This window comes from Daucus carota, chromosome 6, assembly GCF_001625215.2.
Source record: "Daucus carota subsp. sativus chromosome 6, DH1 v3.0, whole genome shotgun sequence".
NCBI classification, from domain to species: Eukaryota; Viridiplantae; Streptophyta; class Magnoliopsida; order Apiales; family Apiaceae; genus Daucus; species Daucus carota.
The window spans coordinates 9334218-9355653 of NC_030386.2; the positions used below are offsets into that span (position 1 = coordinate 9334218).

At 35.3% G+C, this 21436-nt stretch overlaps 2 protein-coding genes across 3 annotated transcripts; one reads left to right on the forward strand and one right to left on the reverse strand.

Annotated features, from left to right (window-relative positions):
• The first annotated feature begins 14226 nt into the window (after nt 1-14226).
• LOC108226946 (transcription factor FER-LIKE IRON DEFICIENCY-INDUCED TRANSCRIPTION FACTOR) lies at nt 14227-16346 on the forward strand. Of its 2 annotated transcripts, none has more exons than XM_017401938.2 (4): nt 14227-14892; nt 15145-15339; nt 15412-15585; nt 16029-16346. In XM_017401938.2, the coding sequence occupies exons 1-4, from the start codon at nt 14386-14388 to the stop codon at nt 16143-16145; spliced, it is 993 nt and encodes a 330-aa protein (XP_017257427.1). In that variant the 5' UTR covers nt 14227-14385; the 3' UTR covers nt 16146-16346. The 2 variants fall into 2 exon arrangements, with proteins under 2 accessions (XP_017257427.1, XP_017257429.1); XM_017401940.2 differs by having other exon boundaries at nt 14229-14892; nt 16032-16346.
• Nucleotides 16347-16919: 573 nt separating this feature from the next.
• On the reverse strand, nt 16920-20782 carry LOC108226612 (uncharacterized). The gene is made up of 3 exons (XM_017401599.2): nt 19425-20782; nt 18313-18983; nt 16920-18202 (listed from the first exon to the last, which is right to left on the reverse strand). The coding sequence occupies exons 1-3, from the start codon at nt 20537-20539 to the stop codon at nt 17184-17186; spliced, it is 2805 nt and encodes a 934-aa protein (XP_017257088.1). The 5' UTR covers nt 20540-20782; the 3' UTR covers nt 16920-17183.
• Nucleotides 20783-21436: the final 654 nt, after the last annotated feature.

Consider the following 21436-nt stretch of genomic DNA (forward strand, 5'->3'; position numbering starts at 1 on the left):
CGGATCTTAGGACTTCCAAGGGACAATTTTGAGCCAGATCCCTCAGAGGATGAACTAAGACAATTCTTTCAAGATATTCACTATCAAGGTCAGATTTTTCTCCCAAAGATGTCAAAGGGAAATCTGAAGGCTGAATGGGATGTGTTCTTTGACACCCTTGCCAAGGTGTTTGCTCCCACTAATCGAAAGAACTTTGGGAATATATCTTCAATGCTGCAAATCTTTGGATTCAGCATAGCTTATAACCGTCGAATCAATTTTGGGAAGATATTGCTGAGAGAGATAATCAGAAAGATGGGGTCTGTTACACAGAGATCAATTCAGAGGAATGAGAAAGTTGAATGTTTCTACCCCAGATTCCTGATGTTGTTTATGAATGATAAGATGAATGATGATGACTTGTGCCAAGATCCAAACTAGGCTGGTCAACAAGAAAAAGCATGACAATGTACCACTGGTGGTGACTCCATTCATGCTCGAGCAATTCAGTGTTCCTTTTCAGCCTGTACAAGTTCCAGAACCACTACAACAGCAACAATATCAACCACAACAACAACAACAAGCTCAACAACAAGCTCAACAACAAGAACAACCGCAACAACAATCACCTCCTCACAACTATCAACCACTTCAACTACTTCAAGACTATCAGTCATCAAGCCAATCCTCACATTACTCTCCCTACAACCCTCCTTACAATTCACCACAACAATCACCTCACCAATCATCATACAATTCACCTCACCAATCATCATACAATTCTCCTCACTAATCTCAACACCAATCCCCTCCACAATACAACTTCTTCCCAGACCAACAAGCCTCCATTCTTCCCTCTCAATCTGAACCAACACCTTCACCTACACATACACATACCATTCCTCAACCACAATCAACCTCTCAGCCACTGCCTGCTGATTCTGCTATCAATCCAGAGCTACAGGACTTCAGGACAGATTTACAGGTAGCTCAGACTCCCAGCATTGAACCTGTAAACACCCAGGTTCATAACCCAGCTGACGTTTTCGTTTCAACAACTGATTCTTCGTCAAACACATCAACCGACACTACTCATACACCAGTTGTTCGAAAGGTAGCCCGGAAACGGAGTGGGAGTGCAATTCTGAGAGAACCCGCAGCTCTGTCTCATAAGAAGCAAAGGGTGGCAGAACCGGAGACAACTGCAGCCGCATCCATTTCCTCCCAAAAGGATTTGGACACTGACACGGCTATACTTGGCAACCTGCAAGTACATTCGCCTTCACAGGCATCTGAAGGACAATTTGTTCCTTCACAACCTACAGTTCCATCTCAGGGAACTATGGTTGTATATACAGGTACTGGTGACGGTGTGAAAACTACGAGTGAAATCAGGCAAACACCGAGCGAAACACATGCACGAGAGGATAGTGAAAAATCTTTGAGTATTCGTGAGGTGAGTGCACACACCAACACAGATCTGTTACAGGAACAAATGGCTGCTCTGAGAGCTGAGATAGAAAGGTTGAATGCTGAGAATGCAAGATTCAGAAGTGGAGAGCTGGTGACTCTGCAAGAGAAAGTTGTTGATCCCTCCTTTACTTCTCTGAAAAAGGAATTGGATGATCATGTACGGGGCATTCACTCTAGGATGGACAAATTTAATACAACTCAGGAGCTCTGTCTGACGAAGCTTGACAACTTGGAGCACACTTTGGCTCAAGTTGTTCAACACTTAAAGATCAATCCGTCAGCATCTCAGTCTACTCCAGAGGATCCCTCAACTAAGGGGGAGAAGGATAAGGATGACAAAGATAAGGATGACAGCAATGCTGATGCTGCTGATAGGGGTGATAAGGGTGGTGAGACTGATAGGAGTGATAAGGGTGGAGAAGGAGCAAGTAAAAAGGATTCTTATGCAGCTAGCAAATCTAAAGGCAAAATGCCTGAAACTGAGAACATCTTCACTAATCAGGATTATGACAATATTCCTGAAGATGTTGATGATGATGATGCATTTGATTCTGCTTATTTTGAAGCTGAGGAAGAAGGTCGTTTCGAGGAAGGCTTTCTTTTCAATGAAGATCAGTCTGTAGATCCTGAGCATATGGAAAAGGTCAAAATGTTTAAAGCTCAACATGAAGCTAGCAAAGCAAAGCTTCAGGAACTGCAGAAACTGGTGGATGAAAAGAGGACAACTGATGAGTTGGTCAAGCTGGAGAAACAGAAACTGTGGGATGCTAAGTGCAAGGAAAAGAGAGAGGATATCTCCAGGAAAGTTGGTGAAAGCTGGGATATTGCAAGACAAATCCTCTCTGGACCTCAAAGGGAACCTTTCAATGATGGTAAATTCAAATCCTTCATTTATGACCTGAGAGAGGCTAACCCTAATGAAGATATGTTTATGCGTGCTCTTGCTCTCGAGTTAGAATATATAACAATTGGTGTCAAGAATCTTCTCAATGAATGGGAGATCATTATTTCTACTCAGAGAAACGGAACATTCAGGGTTTCAATTGATTTATTCAAGTTTCTATCTCTAACTGAAATCTGGGTGATTCGTAACAAGATCAGACGCAGCTCGAATCTGAATGAACTCCTACGTGACAGACTTATGGATTGTGCAATTCATAACAGTCCACAAGTTGTCAGAAATCCATACTGTGTCAAGTTCATTCACGAGGGAAAGTTTGGAACCTTCTACCTGGACCACCAACATCTTCTTAAGTATGATGTTAGTCAGTTGGTTCTTGTATCAACAATCCTACGTACCAAGGGCTTCGCTACTAAGGCCAAAGCTGATGCTGATACTGAGATTGTAAACTACTGCACAAGGAGAAATATTCAACAATACTTCAGGAAGATGAAGTATATCAACCAATCTCAGCCAGCAGATTTCATCGAAGACCCTGTGGATATAGAGGTTCAATATTATCTTTCATTGGCTCGTGAAAGAAAGAAGCGTGGAGAATCCACTGCAGCTGAAGAGCCTACTCAGAATGAGCCTTCTACTCCAATTATTCACTGTTCAGATGCTGAAGAAGGAGAAGTCACTCGTTCTGAGTGAATAGATTGATTAGGATATTTGTTAGATATGTTCAAAGAACATCCTTTTGTAATCTATTTATGATCATGGTTTAATGTTTAATGCAAGCCATAAACTTTTGCTATTTACATTCCTTTGTTTAAATCTTTGTCTTATCTGTTAGTTGAGTTATCCTCTAGGAAATTTGCATGTTATGTTAACAAACAAATAGGGGGAGATTGAAAGGCATATGTTCAGCCTATTTGTATTTAAAGAGGTATAACTCAATTCAGATAAGAAAGCTCAGTAAATAGCAAGTCAACGGAATCCGTACGAAGAAAGTCAAATGATTTATGGGAATTATATGTCAGATAAATTCCAGGATGCTGCTGCACATCACTGATAGAAGTTCATTAATATGTTCAAGCCTCAGTGCACAAATAATCTTTTGTGGCACGTCCAGGAGTTCAGAAGATATAAAGTTTCTATACTTTATTTTATCAAGAGATTCCATTTAATGAAGAAGTACTTACAAGACGAAGACTCGACGAACAAATCAAATTCTTAATGTTTATTTGACAAAGAATATTTGATTTAACTAGATACAGATGAACCAGACAGTGCATCTGTGTATCAGTTATTCAAATTGAATATTTGAAGTCAAGCAGAGTTGCTGGTTCGTTCGTTCGACTGATCAAGACGGAGTTATTAATGTTTAAAGAAGACGGGAAGCAATTCTACTGAAGAATGGGTGATTAAATATTTAATAGATTATTATTCCACTTCTCAAATAATTAAATTAATTATGTAATTTATTTGTTAAATTAATTCACTCTCGAATTAATTTAATTTATGAATTTATATGATTAAATTAATTAAGTGGATAATTTTCTATTTAAATATAATCTACAAATAACATTCAATCATCCACTCAAGCTCTACAAGACAATCTGAGATTGTCTTACCGAATTTTCCAACTGCCAAGACAAAACAGATTGTCTGACCAAAGCTTTGCCTGCAAGACAATTGCTGAAGCTTACAAGACAATTCTTAATTGTCTGACCGAATGGTACTCAGCAAGACAATACTGGATTGTCTGCCCGAGTATGCACAACCAAGACAATCTTGATTGTCTGACCGAGGCAATGCCTGCAAGACAATTCCTGAGTCTTTCAAGACAATCTTTGATTGTCTGCCCGAAGATGCACTGCCAAGACAATTGGATTGTCTGGCCGAAAGATCAATCCTGCCAAGGCAATATAATTGTCTTACCGAAGTTCTGGATTGTCTTGCTAGCTTTAAAATTGTCTTTCTGCTGTGTCTTGTGCTTGCAAGGCAATCTAAAATTGTCTTGCCCTTTCTACTTTGTCTTTGCTACTTACAATTGTCTTGTCTTTCAATTGTCTTACAAGTACAAATGCTTTGCCTATAAATATGGCATTGCATCCTTCATTTTTAGTGTTCATCACTTTGTAAATCAAAGCATTTGTAAAGCTTTCAAGTTGTTCGTAACTTGCTTGATCGTTATATCCACAGTTTTCTGTGCTTTGATAACCCGGTTGTTTTAATCACTAAATCTAGAATATACCCTGTCGAATTTATTCTACGAACTTTAGTGGACATTAAAACTGAACCATTTTAATTATATAACGACTTCAAACATTATTATATTAATTAATTATAATCTGATTAACAAATCATATTCAATCAGATTCACTTCCGCGACGATTTGGTACTGATTGTATTCAACCCCCCCCCCCTTCTACAATCATATCTGGACCTAACAATATGAATCATTTTGAGTCTGCTGCAAAATTTTCTCCTCCGGACTATCACCATCCAAATAATTTTCTAATGCTGCAACAGTGCAATATGGGTTTAAATAAAAGTCTGAAGAGAGAATGTATTAAGTAGTGGTGATCAAAAAACCGCCCAAACCGCCCGCACCGCACTAAACCGCACCACAAAATGCGGTTTTTAATTTCCGTGGTGCGGTTGCGGTTTGATTTTTTCACAAACCGCGCGGTGTGGTGCGGGTTGCGGTTTTAGTTTTCTTAAATGCGGTTCAAACCGCACCGCACCGCAATATTAATATATGTTATAAGAATAATATTTATACTTATTTATGTATATATTATAATTATCTATTACTCTCAGCCCATTAAAACACAGTCCAGCACACAACACTTAACAATCACTGATTCAATGTTATTCTGGATTAGCAAAGCAGAGTAGTACCTGTTTTGAGTGGTTCTGTATATGTCTATGACCAAAAGATGCACTGATGCGGTGTTGTTTAAGACTTTAATCAGTGTGTTGTTTCAAGACTTCAAGTATGTTTCCAAATGATTAATTCAATTTAAGTATTGTTGATCATAACATAATCTATTAAATTTTTGTAATATTTCAGATTTAAAATTTTTATTCAAATTTAAAGATAATTAGTCATTTTTATCACATGTGAAAACCGCAGTGAACCGCACCACACCGCACCGCATTTTCGTGATGTGGTTTATGCAGTTTTAAAATTTCGTGGTGCGGTTGCGGTTTGTGATATTGATAAAACCGCATGTGCGGTTTGGTTTGCGGTTTTAGCAAAAAACCGCACCGCCCGCACCGCGATCACCCCTAGTATTAAGTGTAACCAAATGATAAAAATTAAGAATACCTCAACTGAGATCAAATAGTTGATTATTATTTGAAGCTTCTTCATTGGCGTCCATAGGCATTTTTTATTGACATGGATGTACTATGTTTCTTCTTCACTTGGTGGAAGATTCAAGTCAATGTAATATTTGAAACTCATCATTTTTCGATAGATATTTTAACATTTGCTTCATTATATAGGAAAAATTGGTGGGAAAATAAAATTTTAAAAAGTGAGCTTGAAACTTCACCTCAAAATTTTGGAGGGAAATAATTTGAGAAGCGATGTAAACAGGATTCATGAGAAACTTTGATGTGGGAAGAATTCTAAAAGGGTGAAGATAGAAGGTTTTATACTACGCCTGGAGTTAAGTTAATGTTTTGGTTAATGATGGCACATTAATAATCCAAGTAGTAATTGATTGACGTAGCTGTTTGAACAAAATTCTATGCATTCAATATGGGCAAATTGGGTAACAAATTATCTAACAGAAATTCTTCTAAGATGCTTTTTTTTTTTTTTTTTTTGCAAATGTGACATGTATTTTGGGATGGAGGGAGTACAATTTTACATGGATAATTACGTCTAATCACTAGATAAACATCTTATACAAATAATAATTGTTGGCGAGTTTCAAACAAATTCAAACATCTGCATATGAGTTTCAATCTACTAAGACTCTACCAGAAACTTCTAAAAATAGTTTGGATTATTACAATTGACTTTAAATCAGTGGTCAAATGATCATAAACAATCAAAAACGTGTTTTATCTTCTAATCCTAAGCCCACGATCCATTAGAACTACATGAAAGAATTGATTGTCCAATGAATAACGATTATGTATGTCATTTGTTGGGGATTAATTTTTAAGTGAGGACGAGAGCGCTTATACAATTTAGGAAAAACTCGTTCTCGATGATATAGAACAGGGGAGGATGTAGGACTGGGCTGTGGTGGGCTCCAGCCGAGGTCACTTCCCTCGTTTAACAAAAATTTATTACTCCCTTTGTCCCATTTTAACTGCTTTTTTAGAGAGATGCACATAAACCAATTTTTACATTTATTGAGATATTTATTTGAATAATTTTACATAGTTACCCTTAATAAAGTCAAACTAAACTATTATTTATATTGCATAGAAAATACAAGTTGCATTAATGAGGGGTAGAATAGAAATTCACCTATCAAATACTGCATGAAAACAAGAGAAAGTCACTTATTTTGGAACAACAATTCATTTCTAAAAAGGCTATTAAAATGAGACGGAGGGAGTACTGTTTATCAGACTTGATTTGAAAACCAGCCCAGGCAGTGTAGTGAATTTTGACTAATTTTATTACTTGATCTAGCCACGAAAATATACGTACATACAAGCATCCTGCAGAATCTAATATTAATTTATTAAGCTTAGAGTTGGTTTAGGTACGTGGCTCAAAATTTGTTCTAAGTCTATGTTTTTTTATAAAAATTAAAATCATTGCATGATATTTTCATTTTTTTATAATATATTATAATTTTATTTGAACTTTTTAATTTATAATGTATATTCTCAATTTCTCATTTGATTATTAATTTCTAAATTAATTTTTATATAATAAATTAAAATTGTGCATTTAATTTTAAGAAATCTGAGAGCTTTTTACACACACATACTGTATAATTCTTTGAAAATATTATAATTTTCAAATATCATATGAATACATTTTAATAAATTTTTATTTTTTATACCAAATTCTTTTCTCACTTAAAATATAAATTATATTAGTCTATTATCATAAAAACATTTAATATTTATAAAAAATTGGAAAATATTAATTTGACTAATCACTAAATTTTGGATTTAGTGGTGGGATCCAGGCGGTCCTAGAATCACCATGACTCCTCTCTTTTCCGAGTGTTACTTTTTGTCGCCTTTTAGGTGTTGAGTCTATCTCTAAGAAAATAAGGGAGGGACGTTTACGTTGGTATGAACATGTTAGGCGTAAATGTAATTGAGCGCCGGTTCGAAGAGTTGAACACTTATCGATTCGGGGCAAGAGATGGGAGGTCGGCCCCGTCGCACGTGGTCTGATCAATTAAGTTTGGACTTGCGAGCTCTAAATCTCACGGGGATATGACATTTGATAAGAATTAATGATTGGCGACGACGTATTGGAGGTTTTGAGTGTTAGGGTGTTATGCTTTAGAAATAGGTTTGCACCAATCTCTCTTCTCCTACGCCTTCATCCTTGCAATTCGTGAAAGTGATGGTTCTTGATTTCATCAATTGTTTCCTTCACCGGACTTCGCCACCGCTAATGGGTAATGTTTCGGTTAGGGGTGTCAATCGTTTCGTTTCGTATACTTTCGTTTCGTGTATTTTCGTGTTTCGTGTACTCGAAGATGAAACTCGTATCCGCCCGTTATTAATTTCGTGTACCTAATTTGAAACCTGTATTCGATCCGAATCGTTTCGTGTATATTTCGTGTATATTATATATAAAAATATTAATATATTTTTTAATCAAAAAATGGATTTAATATATATATTTCTTTATAAATTTATTAAATGTGAATGATATATTTATACTTGTATACAATTCTCTATAAATTTGTTAATGTATCTACAATATATATCCACACATACATATAAATATATACTTTTTACTCAATTATATATTTAATATATCATAACATATATATAATTAATATTATCTACAAATATTTCGTGTACTTTCGTGTATTTTGTGTACCCTAAATAAAAACTCATATCCGACACGAAATCTATCGTGTAATTTCGTGTTCGTGTACTTTCGTGTTTCGTGTATCAAAAATCAAAACACATATCCATTTTTTTCGTGTCGTTTCGTTTCGTGTTAGCGTGTCACGTGTCAAATTGCCAGGCCTAGTTTCGGTAGTCTAAGAAGGCCATAAGCTAAGGTATTATAGTAATATTGTAGCACACACTTTTTTAATTATTGTGCACTGAGCCGGGGGTCTTCACGGAAACAGTCTCTCTACTTTAGGGATAAAGGCATGACTACTTATATTTTACCTTCCTTAGACCCTATTTTAAGCGAGAATACTGAATACGTATGGTATGATATGATATATATACATATATTTGTATATCTTACTGTAGTGACGCACCTTCGCATAATATATGTTTTAAGAACAATATTTAGTTTTTAGAAATGGTGGATCAGCCCGGGGACCTGGAATGTCCGGGTCCACCCCAAGTAATAGAACAATAATCTGATGAAAACACGACAAATTCAGTTCAAATATAATATAGACAGTATCAAGTATATTGTTGAGCTTGAGCTGTTAGGCTGTGCTCTCGAAATTTTTTAGAAGAAAAAGTAAGTGAGCAAATGAATTTTCACTTTGATTTCATTTTTAGAGTGAAAGATTTCTAGTGAAATTATGTTATAATTGTATTCATTTTCACTTGTTTTCGTCTTTTTTAAAAACTCTGGAGCAGGCCTTAGTCTTTCCGAGCATTTCTGAACATTTCAAATTATATTTAATCGATTAATTTACTGATCGGCGGATGAATGCACGTGTTTCGCATTATGCTATCCAGTGTCGAGCGTATTCGCTCATTCAGAGATCGTATAAACAGAACTGCTGGTTGTTTAAACACTTCAAATTCATTTTCAATAATAATAATAATAATCAGTTGGTGGAGCATTGTTAGTCAAAAAAATATTTAACTGTTAATTTAAGCTAAAACTCGTCAGCCATTACGCCACAATATATACGATGAATGTGACAGGTTCATTATCTCTTGCTTTGATTTTGTCCCATCTATATTCTCATCGCCTATTTGTTTCGAGATTCAAACTGGATTTAAAATGAATTTTTTATTTTAATCTGTAAAATGATTATTATGTAATAAATTAGAAAATTAAATCAGTAATAAATTAGAAACTGAGAGAAATTAATTTAAGATATTTTTTAATTATCCATAAGTGATAATTTATTTTTTGAATCACTCTTAATTTTTTTATGCATTTTATGTGTTTAATGTTGTTTTTTAATGGGTTAAATATCAAAGTGGTCACTGAAGTGGAGGTCATATATCACTTTGTTCACTAATCTTATCGGGGTCTCATTTCAATCATTAAAGTCACAATAAATATCAATCAAGTACCTCAAAATTTCAGTTCAAGGAGTAAAAATATTATTTAGAGAGTTTGACACATTATATTTGAATACTACCACAACCAATTAAAAGGTTATAACTTCTAGCATTTATGACAATATATTCAGATTTTATCAATTTTATTTAGTATTTATTTTTAATTTAAACAAAAAACTGTATTAATACAATAAAAAATAAATAGTAATAAAATTTAAAAAATCTAAATATAATATCATAAATAGTAGAAATCATAACCTTTCACTTGGTTGTGGTAGTATTCAAAAATAATGTGTCAAACTCTATAAATAATATTTTTACTCTTTGAACTGAAATTTGGAGGTACTTAATTGATATTTATTGAAACTTTAATGATTGAAATTAGACCCCGATAAGATTAGTGAACAAAATGATATGTGACCTTCACTTCAGTGACCACTTTGATATTTAACCCGTTTTTTAATTAATTTTAGTGTTTCATAGTTTTTTTTACAGATTTTTGAAAGTTGAAGGAACTGGTGGTGAAGATATTGTCTTCCATCGCTTCTTTAAGTCGCGTTTCACAGATGAAAACGCCTCTCTAAGCAGCGTTTTAACTTAAACCGTAAATGTGAGTAGCGTTTTGAGCTAAACGTGAATGCGAGCGGCGTTTTGAGCCAAATTAAAAAATAAATATAAATTCACCAAAACGTTTTTTTAAGTGACGTTTTGCTCTTTAATCATAGTGTTCAGAACGACATACGAAACTTCGTTTTAATGTCAGAAACACCTCTTTAAGTGGCGTTTTGTTGTCAAAAACGTGCCTTCAGATGGTGTTTTCATTTTTTTTTAGAACATGCTGAATGCAAGACGCAGTGACGTTTTAACTAAAACGCGACTTTAAGTGACGTTTTGACTTGACATTCTGGGCCGTCACCCACTAACCTGATCTTAACCGAATTTGAAATTACAATTTCCTACCATTATATTTTAACATACAATTTATGTTTCTTGAGTGGTGTGAGGAGAGTGGCTCAGTGTTTAGGCCAACAAAACGAGCATCAGCATATGCTTAGACACTGGAATCGCCATCAGGATTGACTTTGCTTAGCGTTAAGAATGGAGATCGGATGTATAGTCGGACAAAGCAATTTCAACCGGGATAACTTGACATGGAGATGTATAATATATGATACTCCCTCCATCCCAATTTAGATGAGCCTTTTGCTCATTTCACACATATTAAGAAGTATTAAATGGTTTTTTTTTTCTTCTTTGCTCATATTTATTGTGTTGACTTTTTATTGTAGTAAGCTAATGGTACATTGGAATAATAAATATGAGAGGGTAAAGATGGAAGATGGTTAATAAATATGTATTGAAAAGGGAGAAGCTCAACTATTTTGCGATAAAAATTTTCACAAAAAGCTCATCTAATTTGGGATGGAGGGAGTAACTTGGATACTATTAGGAGCCTGTTTGCCTGGGCTTAAAGCCCGGGCTTGAAGTCATCTCTAGCTTTAAGCTGAAAAATGTCTATTGGTGTAATAAGCCAGAAGTCAGCTTAAAGTCAGAAATAAGTCAGAAGCTGACTTAAAGCTAAAAGTTAGTTTGAGGTACATTTTTCGGTGACTATTTTTTTTAACAATTTTTTGATAAAAATTACTCCTAAGTCATAAATTACTCATAAATCATTTTTATTTCAATTATTATATTTTTAATAACTCATAAGTCATCAATAAGTCAAAATTACCCAAACAGATATTTTTAAGCTCTCAGCTTATTAAATAAGTCACGTTAAATCATAAGTCACTTTAAGTTATAAGTCAAAAGCTCAGCCAGACGGGCTCCAGGTCTGTTTGATGTTGACAAGCAGAGAAGTAACTCAGCATATAGGTCCATTTTATTGAAATGGTCAACTACATTTGCACCGCTCATGCCTTTGGGTCCGAAAATCTATAACCAAATATCGGGGTGACCTATCGGCTATCGCAACCCACCACACTTTTTCACATTATGAGTTATATAATTTATTAATCCCAAAATCATGTTATAAAATACAAATCATTAACCAAAAACGCGAAACGCAATTAACGGCTCCTCATTTATAACCATTTTGAACGTGTTCTTTTCAAAAATAACCAAATTCGTTTTGATTTTTCAAAATTAATCAGTTTAATTTAATCATATTTGGGCGACCTTACGAGAGGAGAAGGTCGCCTCGTGTGAGGGCTACCCCAACTGTGTGTCTGTGCATATGCGACCGTTTCTTTTTCTAGTTTCAGGCTACTAGCAGCATTCTTGTTTGTTTTTGCGCAAATTTAAACTACTACACTTCTCAGAATTTTTGTGAATCAACAAAAAACCAGACCATAAATATACATACAAAATATTGTTTTTTATAAGCACATACTAAATATTGTATTAGAAATTCAAGACATTATTTCTTCCATAAGAACTCGGAAAACATATCTTACCATTGTGTTTTTATTATAACAATAATATATTTGTTAAAGAAAAAGACGAAGAGATTTTTTTTCTTTTGTCAAAATGAATTGATAAAATTCTAGTACTAGTGGTAGAACACTATTATCCCAACTTTTCTGTTATTTTGAATTTGTTTTAAATTCTAGATTATTAATATGAAATAACAAAACTCTCAAACAATATTTATTTTGGAAACTTAGTTAAGAGAATAAACATGCTCAAATTAGAATTAGAATTTTGTTAAGAAAAAGTCGGCCACTCACACAACGTGGGCCTACAGCAATATACATTCATTAGAGCAAGTCTAATGCTAGATTTTATATATTTAGTGCTATTGTTATAATATAGCATTTAAAAATGTTTTTTAGTGCTAAAATAAAATTTGCATTCCAATGCTAAGTCTTATAGCTAGTTTCAAATTTAACCAACACCTTTAACTTTTACCTAATTTCTATAACTTTCATTAAATATCTCAACAAATTCTCATCAATTTCTAGTTGTTGATGATGTAGCAACATGGATAGATCCATCCTTAATTTCAAATATAGAACCAAGGATGCATCTATGCATGGATGCATCCAAATATAGCATCCCTTTGAAGTTGTGATTTTTTACTTTTGATGCTATAATATAGCAATAGAACTAAGTATAGCATTGCATTGGAGTTGCTCTTAGGAGGTGACAAATCTATACAGTAGAGCTAAAAATATTAAATTTTGATGATTATTTAGTAATCTGTTACAATGTACTTCCTCCATTCCAAATTAAATGAGCTTTTTGTGAAATTTTTTTATCTCAAAATAGTTGAGCTTCCCCCTTTTCAATACATATTTATCAACCATCTTCCATCTTTACCCTCTCATATTTATTATTCCAATGTACCATTAGCTTACTACAATAAAGAGTCAACACAATAAATATGGGCAAAGAAGAAAAAGGAAACAACCATTTAATACTTCTTAATATGTGTGGAATGAGCAAAAATCTCATCTAAATTGGGATGGAGGGAGTATCATATTTGTTGGATCATTTAAATCAAATCGATTAAAATTGTTAAATTGGACTTTTCGAATATTTGGCTATGATGTAATTACATATATATGATATTTAAATCCCGTCAATAATACATTAAAATAGATTAGTAATTTAAATATAAATAAAAAATTAATAATATTAAAAATAATCAGTGCATCTACGTTTAATGGCCAGTATTATTTACTCCCTCCGTCCTATAATATTTTTCCTATTTACCTTTATAACGTTTGCCAACACACACTTTTGATCCTTAATATTTTTAATTTTATATGAATATTAAATATAAAAAAATTTCACCGTATTAAAATAGTTATAAACACGAAACCAACAAGTTCACTCGTGATTATTTATTTAGTCTTATAAATTAGACGTAAATTATTAGTAATCTGTCTCATGTTATAAACAGTCACATATCAAACGAGAAAAACATTTTGACACGGAGGGAGAAATTGTTTACTTAAACTATTCACGCGAATATCTGCAAATCCATTACGAACATCATCACTTGTAGGCATTCTATAATAAGACTGCTATGTACTCCCTCTGTCCCATTTAATTTTATACGTTTCTTTTTCATTACTCGACACGCACTTCAATGCTCTTATAAAATATAGTTCTATAACTTATTTTTAAAATTTTCTTTTTCTGAATAAAAATATAACATCCAAACTTTTATACAGAAAAGAAAAATCTTAAAAATAAGTTATAGAATTATATTTTACAGGAGTATTAAAGTCCGTGTCGCGTCCCCGTCCCCCAATGTATATAACTCAGGGGGACGGAGGGAGTAAGTCTTAAGATAGAGACCGCCGCCTTGTTTAATAAATCAAATGCTTTTAAATGCATATTTTTATTCATTCGCTCAGGTAGAACTGAGCCAGTATGATACCTTATAGATGCTTCTTTCACACCTAAAATAATCTCATGTACATACTATAAATAATTGCACTCAGCGAGACAGAGCACTCACCATCAGAAACAGCATAACACTTGTCTATTACGGGTTCAGACAATACTTTCTGAATGCTGAAAATTAACAGTTAGTCTGTCATTTCCAGCCAACACTTATTCGACCGAGCGTTGTCTGATTGCGTTTTTCTTGTAGTGTAATGGAGAGAACAGACTCATCTGGATTTCCAATGGCACATGTCGATGAGGATTCTAGCTTAGTTGATTTCATGGACGAAGCCAATATCGAGCAGTTTATTGCTTTAATTAGAGTTGAAACTGCTGATGAGCCTAACGTTAAGTTTTGTCACAATTTTCTTGATTGTGATCATATTAATGGTTGTACGAATGAGCAGTTCGACCCTGGTTTTGGACTCCCGTATGATCATTTCAATGATTCTGCTATGACAGGCTTTTCTGATCCGGGTTCGCTTCTGAACAATTCTTTCCCCAACAATTTTGATGAGTTGAAACAATTAGTACAGCAGGAAGAAGATGAGGCCGAAGAATATTCTTCAGGTAATATGACAACGACTACTACGTCGACACAAACGAAGAGGAGCACCAAGGGAGATCGATCAAGGACTTTAATTTCAGAACGAAGGAGAAGAAGTCGAATGAAGGACAAGCTCTACGCATTACGTGCTTTGGTTCCAAATATCACCAAGGTAAGCATTTAATTAGAATAAATGTGCCTGTTTGTTTACAAGAAGCAGGAGATTAAAAGTAGCTTCTGTTTTTCTTGACTCGTTTGTGTAAAAGAGCTAAAAGTACTTATAAAAAGTTGACGAATTCTGCTTTTTTCCAAACAGTTTAATAACTTTTAAGTCTTAACTTGCTTCTCACTTCTACTCTACTTCTTTAGTTTAAGCAAGAGGTCACTCTGTTTTTGGTATTCACGTGGGAATTGATTCATGCAGATGGATAAGGCCTCTATAGTAGGAGATGCTGCATTATATGTGCAGGAGTTGCAGATGCAGGCCAAGAAGTTAAAGGCCGAGGTTGCAAGCCTAGAGTCGTCATTGACGGGAACGGACAAGCAAGGAGGCTTACATGATAATACACAGAAGAAGCAAGTTACAAACCTTTATCCGGTGGTAAAAAAGATATTGCAGGTCAGTTTTAGTAATTATAAATATAAGGGAGTGTGATTGCGGATGTTGATCATACTTAATTTTGATGTGCAGATTGATGTGTATCAAGTAGAAGAAAAGGGATATTATGTCCGAGTGGTTTCTAACAAAGGCCATGGAGTTGCAGCCTCGCTCTACAAAGCTCTTGAATCCTTCTCTACTTTCACTCTCCAGTCGTCCAACTTGGCTACTCTTGATCATACTCTTTTATTCACCTTCGCTCTAAACGTAAGCTCCTGTCCTTTCACATAAAATTGCTAGAATATTTCATTTCTATTTCAGTAAATAAAAACATGCGTAGTGCCACAATTTAGAGGTGTTGGCTCGTCATTATTCAACAACAAAAGGTCTCTATTGTCATTTTCTGGAAAAATTTCTCTTCACTGTCGCTTCAAAACGCAACTTCGTGTTGCGTTTACAAGAACACAACTTGAAGTCGTGTTTTGAGCTGAAAACGCAACGTGAAGTCGTGTTTTACTTAGAAAAATCAAAACGCAACTTCAAATCGTGTCTTCAAGTGACATTTGGGGCCATTTTTCCAGAAAATGACATTGAGGTCCATTTGGCTTAAATAGTGACTTTTAAGATATTTCTCAAATTTAAGCGGATCGAGATTGAAGTGTTTAATGAATGAGTATATGCATTAACCAAGAATGTTGGATGTTGTAAAGCAGGTGAGAGTAGGCGAATTGGACATGAATTTGCCAAATCTGAAACTATGGGTAGCTGGAGCACTTCTTAACCAGGGATTTGATTTTAAAACATCTCCCATCGGTCTTGCAAACTAGTTCGGTCATCCACCTCGTCGTCATCTGTTTGCTTGTAGTTATCTTCATCAACAGTCTGTGTATTCTGCTTAATTTTTGTTGTGATGCATGGATATTTTGCTATGGATGTAACTCTTGAGATGTAGTTTCAGCTTCCGTTGTGCATCACTACTAGTGATTGAGAGGAGATCATCCAATCAAATAAAAATTTCATTTTTATCACCATCTTTGTTAGAGCATCACTCAGGGTCGGTTTTGAGGGAGTGCAACAAGTGCAACAGCATAGGGCCCATGAAAATTTAGGGCCCCAATCTATTACTACTCCTTTCTATCTTTTGGTATACTCATGACAAATATAATATAATATTAATATCTCTTTAAGTTTTACTATTATTTTATTTAAACACTAATTTAAGTCTCTTTAATTTTTATCATTATTTTTACCATTATTTAAATATAATATAATATTAATATCTCTTTAATTTTTACCATTATTTAAGTCATATTTAAGTCTAACTACTTAAAAAAAACAATTTTTCAGTTGTAGTAGTCTAATTTTGTTTATGATATATGTTATTTTAAATATTTTAAAATTTTGTTTTGTCATTTGGAAGGGCCTCATTCTTAAAGTCAGCACAGGGTCTCAAAAAAGTCCCAAACCACCCTGGCATCACTATGCCACTGATCCAAAGATATATAGCCAAACAATTTTGTGATCTAATTATTCTTTTTTACACTTAATCTATGATGCTAAAATTTTGTTCAATGTGTGGTTATATGCGAAAAATGTACAAGTACATGGTAAAAGATATTGTATTGACTGCAATGAAACAAGAATGAACTAATAATAAAAAAATCATTACTTCCTCTTGTTTTACAAATATGTGGAGGAATCAAGTTAAGGAGCATCCCTGCAGAACTCACCTTTGTGGTCTGCAACTCTTTCCTCCATCCTCTCAGAAGAGTGTCCATTAATTTATGTTTCTATAGGAGATCAAGTGATGCATGAACCGATGTCGGAAAAAAGAAACAAAAAGAATGGTAGCATTTTTCGAAGAACTAGAATTTAGCACAATGTGAAGGTAGGCCTGTATCATGATCAACATGCACTATTTCTGTGGCATTGCATCCAATGACATCTTGTCTCAGTTTGGCCCCTGCAGCCTTGAGTCCCTTGAGTGAAACTGCTTGGTTGAACAGATTTAGTGAGGGCAGCTTGGAAGCCGGTGGCATCTTACCGTTTGGCAACAAGTTTTTAAAATCTTGTTTTAGCAATGGCACCTCAAAATCACTCTTATCATGCTTAACTACGTTGTCTTTTGCGCTAATATGGGCTCCGGGCTCCATATGATTGGTTGAAAAACTTGCTTGGTTTGGGAAATTCGGATAGAGAGTTACGTACCCTCTTAAGTACATCATATCTATCAGAAACTTTTTCCATGAAGCTTGCCAACCGTTTGTCCTTGATTTGGGAATTTGGACTGGATTTTGCTTGGCATCCTCGGTGAATCTCATGTTCATGTACACGTAAAATTCTCTCCATTGTTTTGGAAAGAAAACGGCACCCCAACTGCAGGGTAATTGGTGGAGATATGGTGTGTTTGGATGGATATTCTTGAAGAATTCAGTTCCGTTCCACTTAGGCCTTTCTTTAACTACTTCAACCAAGCGAGGAGTGTATAGTGAGATCGATGAGAGCTCTGGAAGAGATATTTGAGGGTCATAATGGTAGGCTAGAAGTGCATACTTGATCCATAGGTAGTAATATGGAGAGACTTCGATATCATCTTCAAGTAGCAGACCATAGTCATCGTCTGAAGAGGGGTACCAACTCTCACTTACTGCCCGAATTAGCCCTCCCTGGATGATTCTCCTTCTTATAGTTTTCGGACCATGTGTCCAGTTGAAAGATTTCACATGTTTTAGAGTTGCCTCGTCTACTTTGCTGTCCATGTTGAAGCTAATTGGGACCTCATCACCAAGATAGTAAGCATTGCTTAGTGAATTGAGTAGCCTTGTTAGTGATTGAACACGATTCTGTGTAATTATATTTACAGAGATCCTCATGCGGTTCCAATCTGGACAAAAAAGGACAGATTAATATAATCCATTGGACTGCAATAAATTTTGTTATAATGCAGATTATTGTGCATATCAGATAGCCTTAATGCTTGAGAAATAATCTTACTTGGTAAAGCTGTAGCCCGCAAATCAGCCATCCAAAGAACCTTTGACACCGAGGACCTTGGTAATAAAACCAAAATAGAACCATTTGTATTAGTCTCTGTTGCCATCTTCAATGCTTTCATGACATTAGGATCGATATCATTGACTGTGATCACGACACTTGGATTGTGCATTTTGATTAATCCTTTCATGCTGGCATACACTGCTTGTACCACAGGCACTTCTGAGTTTGATATCCCCGAAAGTGCCCCAACTTCCAAGTCAAAAATCTTGAATCTTCTTTCTCTGCATACGACTTGTGGCCAGCCCAAGGCTGAAGCAGCCTCTGCGCAAGGGCAAAAATTTCCCCCAGAGATAGCAATATAAGCCTTTTTGCCAACAGTGCTTCTGAACTTTTCAAGAAGTGGTGCAAGAACCTTAACTTCCTCAACAGTGTGTGCATAAAAAAGCGCATCAATTTTTTGAGGGTACATCGCAGCCCATTGTGTTATGTACCCTGTAGAGAGGGCTTTCCACCACTGATCATCTCTGACCTGCACAATGTCTTTGAAAATAACAGTGGTTTCGGATACATAAGCAAGCCTATGTTCGCTGTCACCCCAAGTCTCCTTATCCTTGGGATCAACTGGTAAGACAAATGAACCTGCATTTCTGTACTTCTGAAGCTGGTAGCTGCACATTTAATAATTTAAGTTACTTAACTAGTACATCAGAACTCATCTAAGGAGTAATTTCAAAAGTTACCAACAATTTAAAATGGATCTTAATATTTGAAGCTTGAGATTATTTTTCTAGGGGAAGGTCACTCAAGAATTGACAATACTTTAACTCAACTTGTACCTAGACATGCTGGCCTGTTCACTCATATGCAAAAGGATCTATACCACTTGACATATTGGATAACTGGGAATATAATTATTCTAAAAATATACTTTATTGTAGAGTTGAAAAGATCAAGATCTATCCCACCAGGTCGAGTGCAATCTCTTTTCTGGTTGCATCTTTCAGAACTCATATTATTTAACTTGAAAAGAATATGAGAATGACATCTCAAGTGATACTATGGACTAATATCAGTATCTTATAAACTTATAACTAAAAGTATTGACATACCTTAAGTGCAGATCTTCACCAGTCATGAATGTCATAGGTTTCTCGATGAACAGAGTCTTGATGAGGTCCGCGGACAAGAACCAAGAGCTAGAAAGAAAATCAACTTGCACAATCTTATCAACCGTGATATCATAAGCCGGATCAGGCAAATAAAGCCCTGCCTCTTTTGATCTAAATTTCCGGTAACTTGGAAATGTGAAGTCCTTTTGCCTAAACGGCAATATCCTTCCAATGCTTCCCAAAACCGAATTCCTATACTTGTCCGTCCCTGCAACATGTGACAAAATCTGCAACATTTTTGTTCCCGGGATCATGTCATCATCAAGAATATACACAAGATCTCCTTCTGTCTGCAGCGCCATCTGAAACCTCCCATAGTACTTAAAATCATAGCTGGAACTAATGAAACTAATCCTCGAGTCATTGTAGCTCTCCACGATTCTCCTCAAAGAAAGCTCATTAGGACTCCCAAACGAAAGCACCCAAACATGGTGAAACGGAAGTGTCTGATGAAGCAACGATTCGAGCTGAGCACAAAGAGTTTTCCTCTTGAAATGATTCAAAATCACCGTCACCTTAGGAATGTTGGGGCCTTTCAAATCCCACTTAGATTTCATTCCCATAAGCTCATTTAACGTCTCTGTGCCATGAGTCCTGCTCTGAAAATCAAGCACTTGCTCATAAAGCCCTGTTTTCAGTTTAATCATGACAGCATCACTAGACTTCTTCTGCACAAAATCGATCTTCTCATTCTCACAAACTTGAGCAGGAATGAGTGGTGAGTATACTTCCGATTGAACCAAAGAGCTTGACGAGTCTTGATATCGGCTCACAACGTATGGCTGGATAATGAAGTGATTTTTCCACTTCTGCGCGAACCTTGTAGCCCAAGAAAAGTCCGGTTTGGTCCGGAGATCAACAGAAGGGCTCATGTAATACAGAAGGAAAGTTGCATAAACTGCGAAAGCGAATTGGAAGCATGTTAGAAGGGTGACAAGCCTGGCTGAGCCACTCTTTTGTGCTCTAACTTTTGTCTTTCCACCAACATAATCATTCAGCATTCCTTCCAAATAATCCCCGCTTTTTGTGTTGGGATTTCTCGCGAAAAATCCCATTTCACAGCTATATATATTACAAGAAATGCAAAATGCAAGTATCGAACTTTGAAAAATGAACTAATTGTCAGAGCTGAAACAAGATCATCAACTGAAAAATGTTCTTTATTTAGCTGACGTGGAAAATATGGGGTTGAGCTGGTGTGGGGAGGAGAGAAATGAGAAGTTTGGTTTGTGCTGCAGCTTAAAGAACAAGAGAGATGTATACATATATATACTTGTAGTATGTAGTTGCAAAATAGAAGAGGAGGAAGCTATAGGGGGTGTTTGGGGAGGGCTTAAAAGTCCAGCTTCAGGATTATAAGTTAGAAGCACTTATTTGTACCGTTTGTGTAAGAAGTCAAGAAGCTTATTTCATTGCCAAACACTTTAACCACTTATAAGTCTTAATTTACTTCTAACTTCTTCTCCACTTCTTTACATTAAGCAAAAAACACTTATTTTAACCTTACCCAAACGCCCACATAATATGATTAATGGAAAAGAAAATTGTATTAAGTGAAAATGAAGGAGGCAAGAGAAAATGCGGGAATGGTCACATGGGATTAACTAGAAAATATTATATGAAACTTGGATATATGTAATGGAACGCGTTACTTCTCATACAAAACCCACTCAGAAATATCAATGAAAGCCACTTTTGTAGCCTTGATAAAAGGCTGCCCTTGCGTTTCGTCACCTGCTCTGTTTCTTGCAAGTACATTTTATACTCCCATCTAGGCCTCTACCAATAGTTATTATATGGTAAAAACAATAATCTTTACCCTAGTTTTATTCGTATTATCCGGGTAAAAAAAGGTAAATCATTTTCATATTCTTGGACCATCCCATACCAAAATCATACTTCCTCTCCCCAAATAGAGTGACCCATTTCGATATGATCGGTAGTATTTTTAA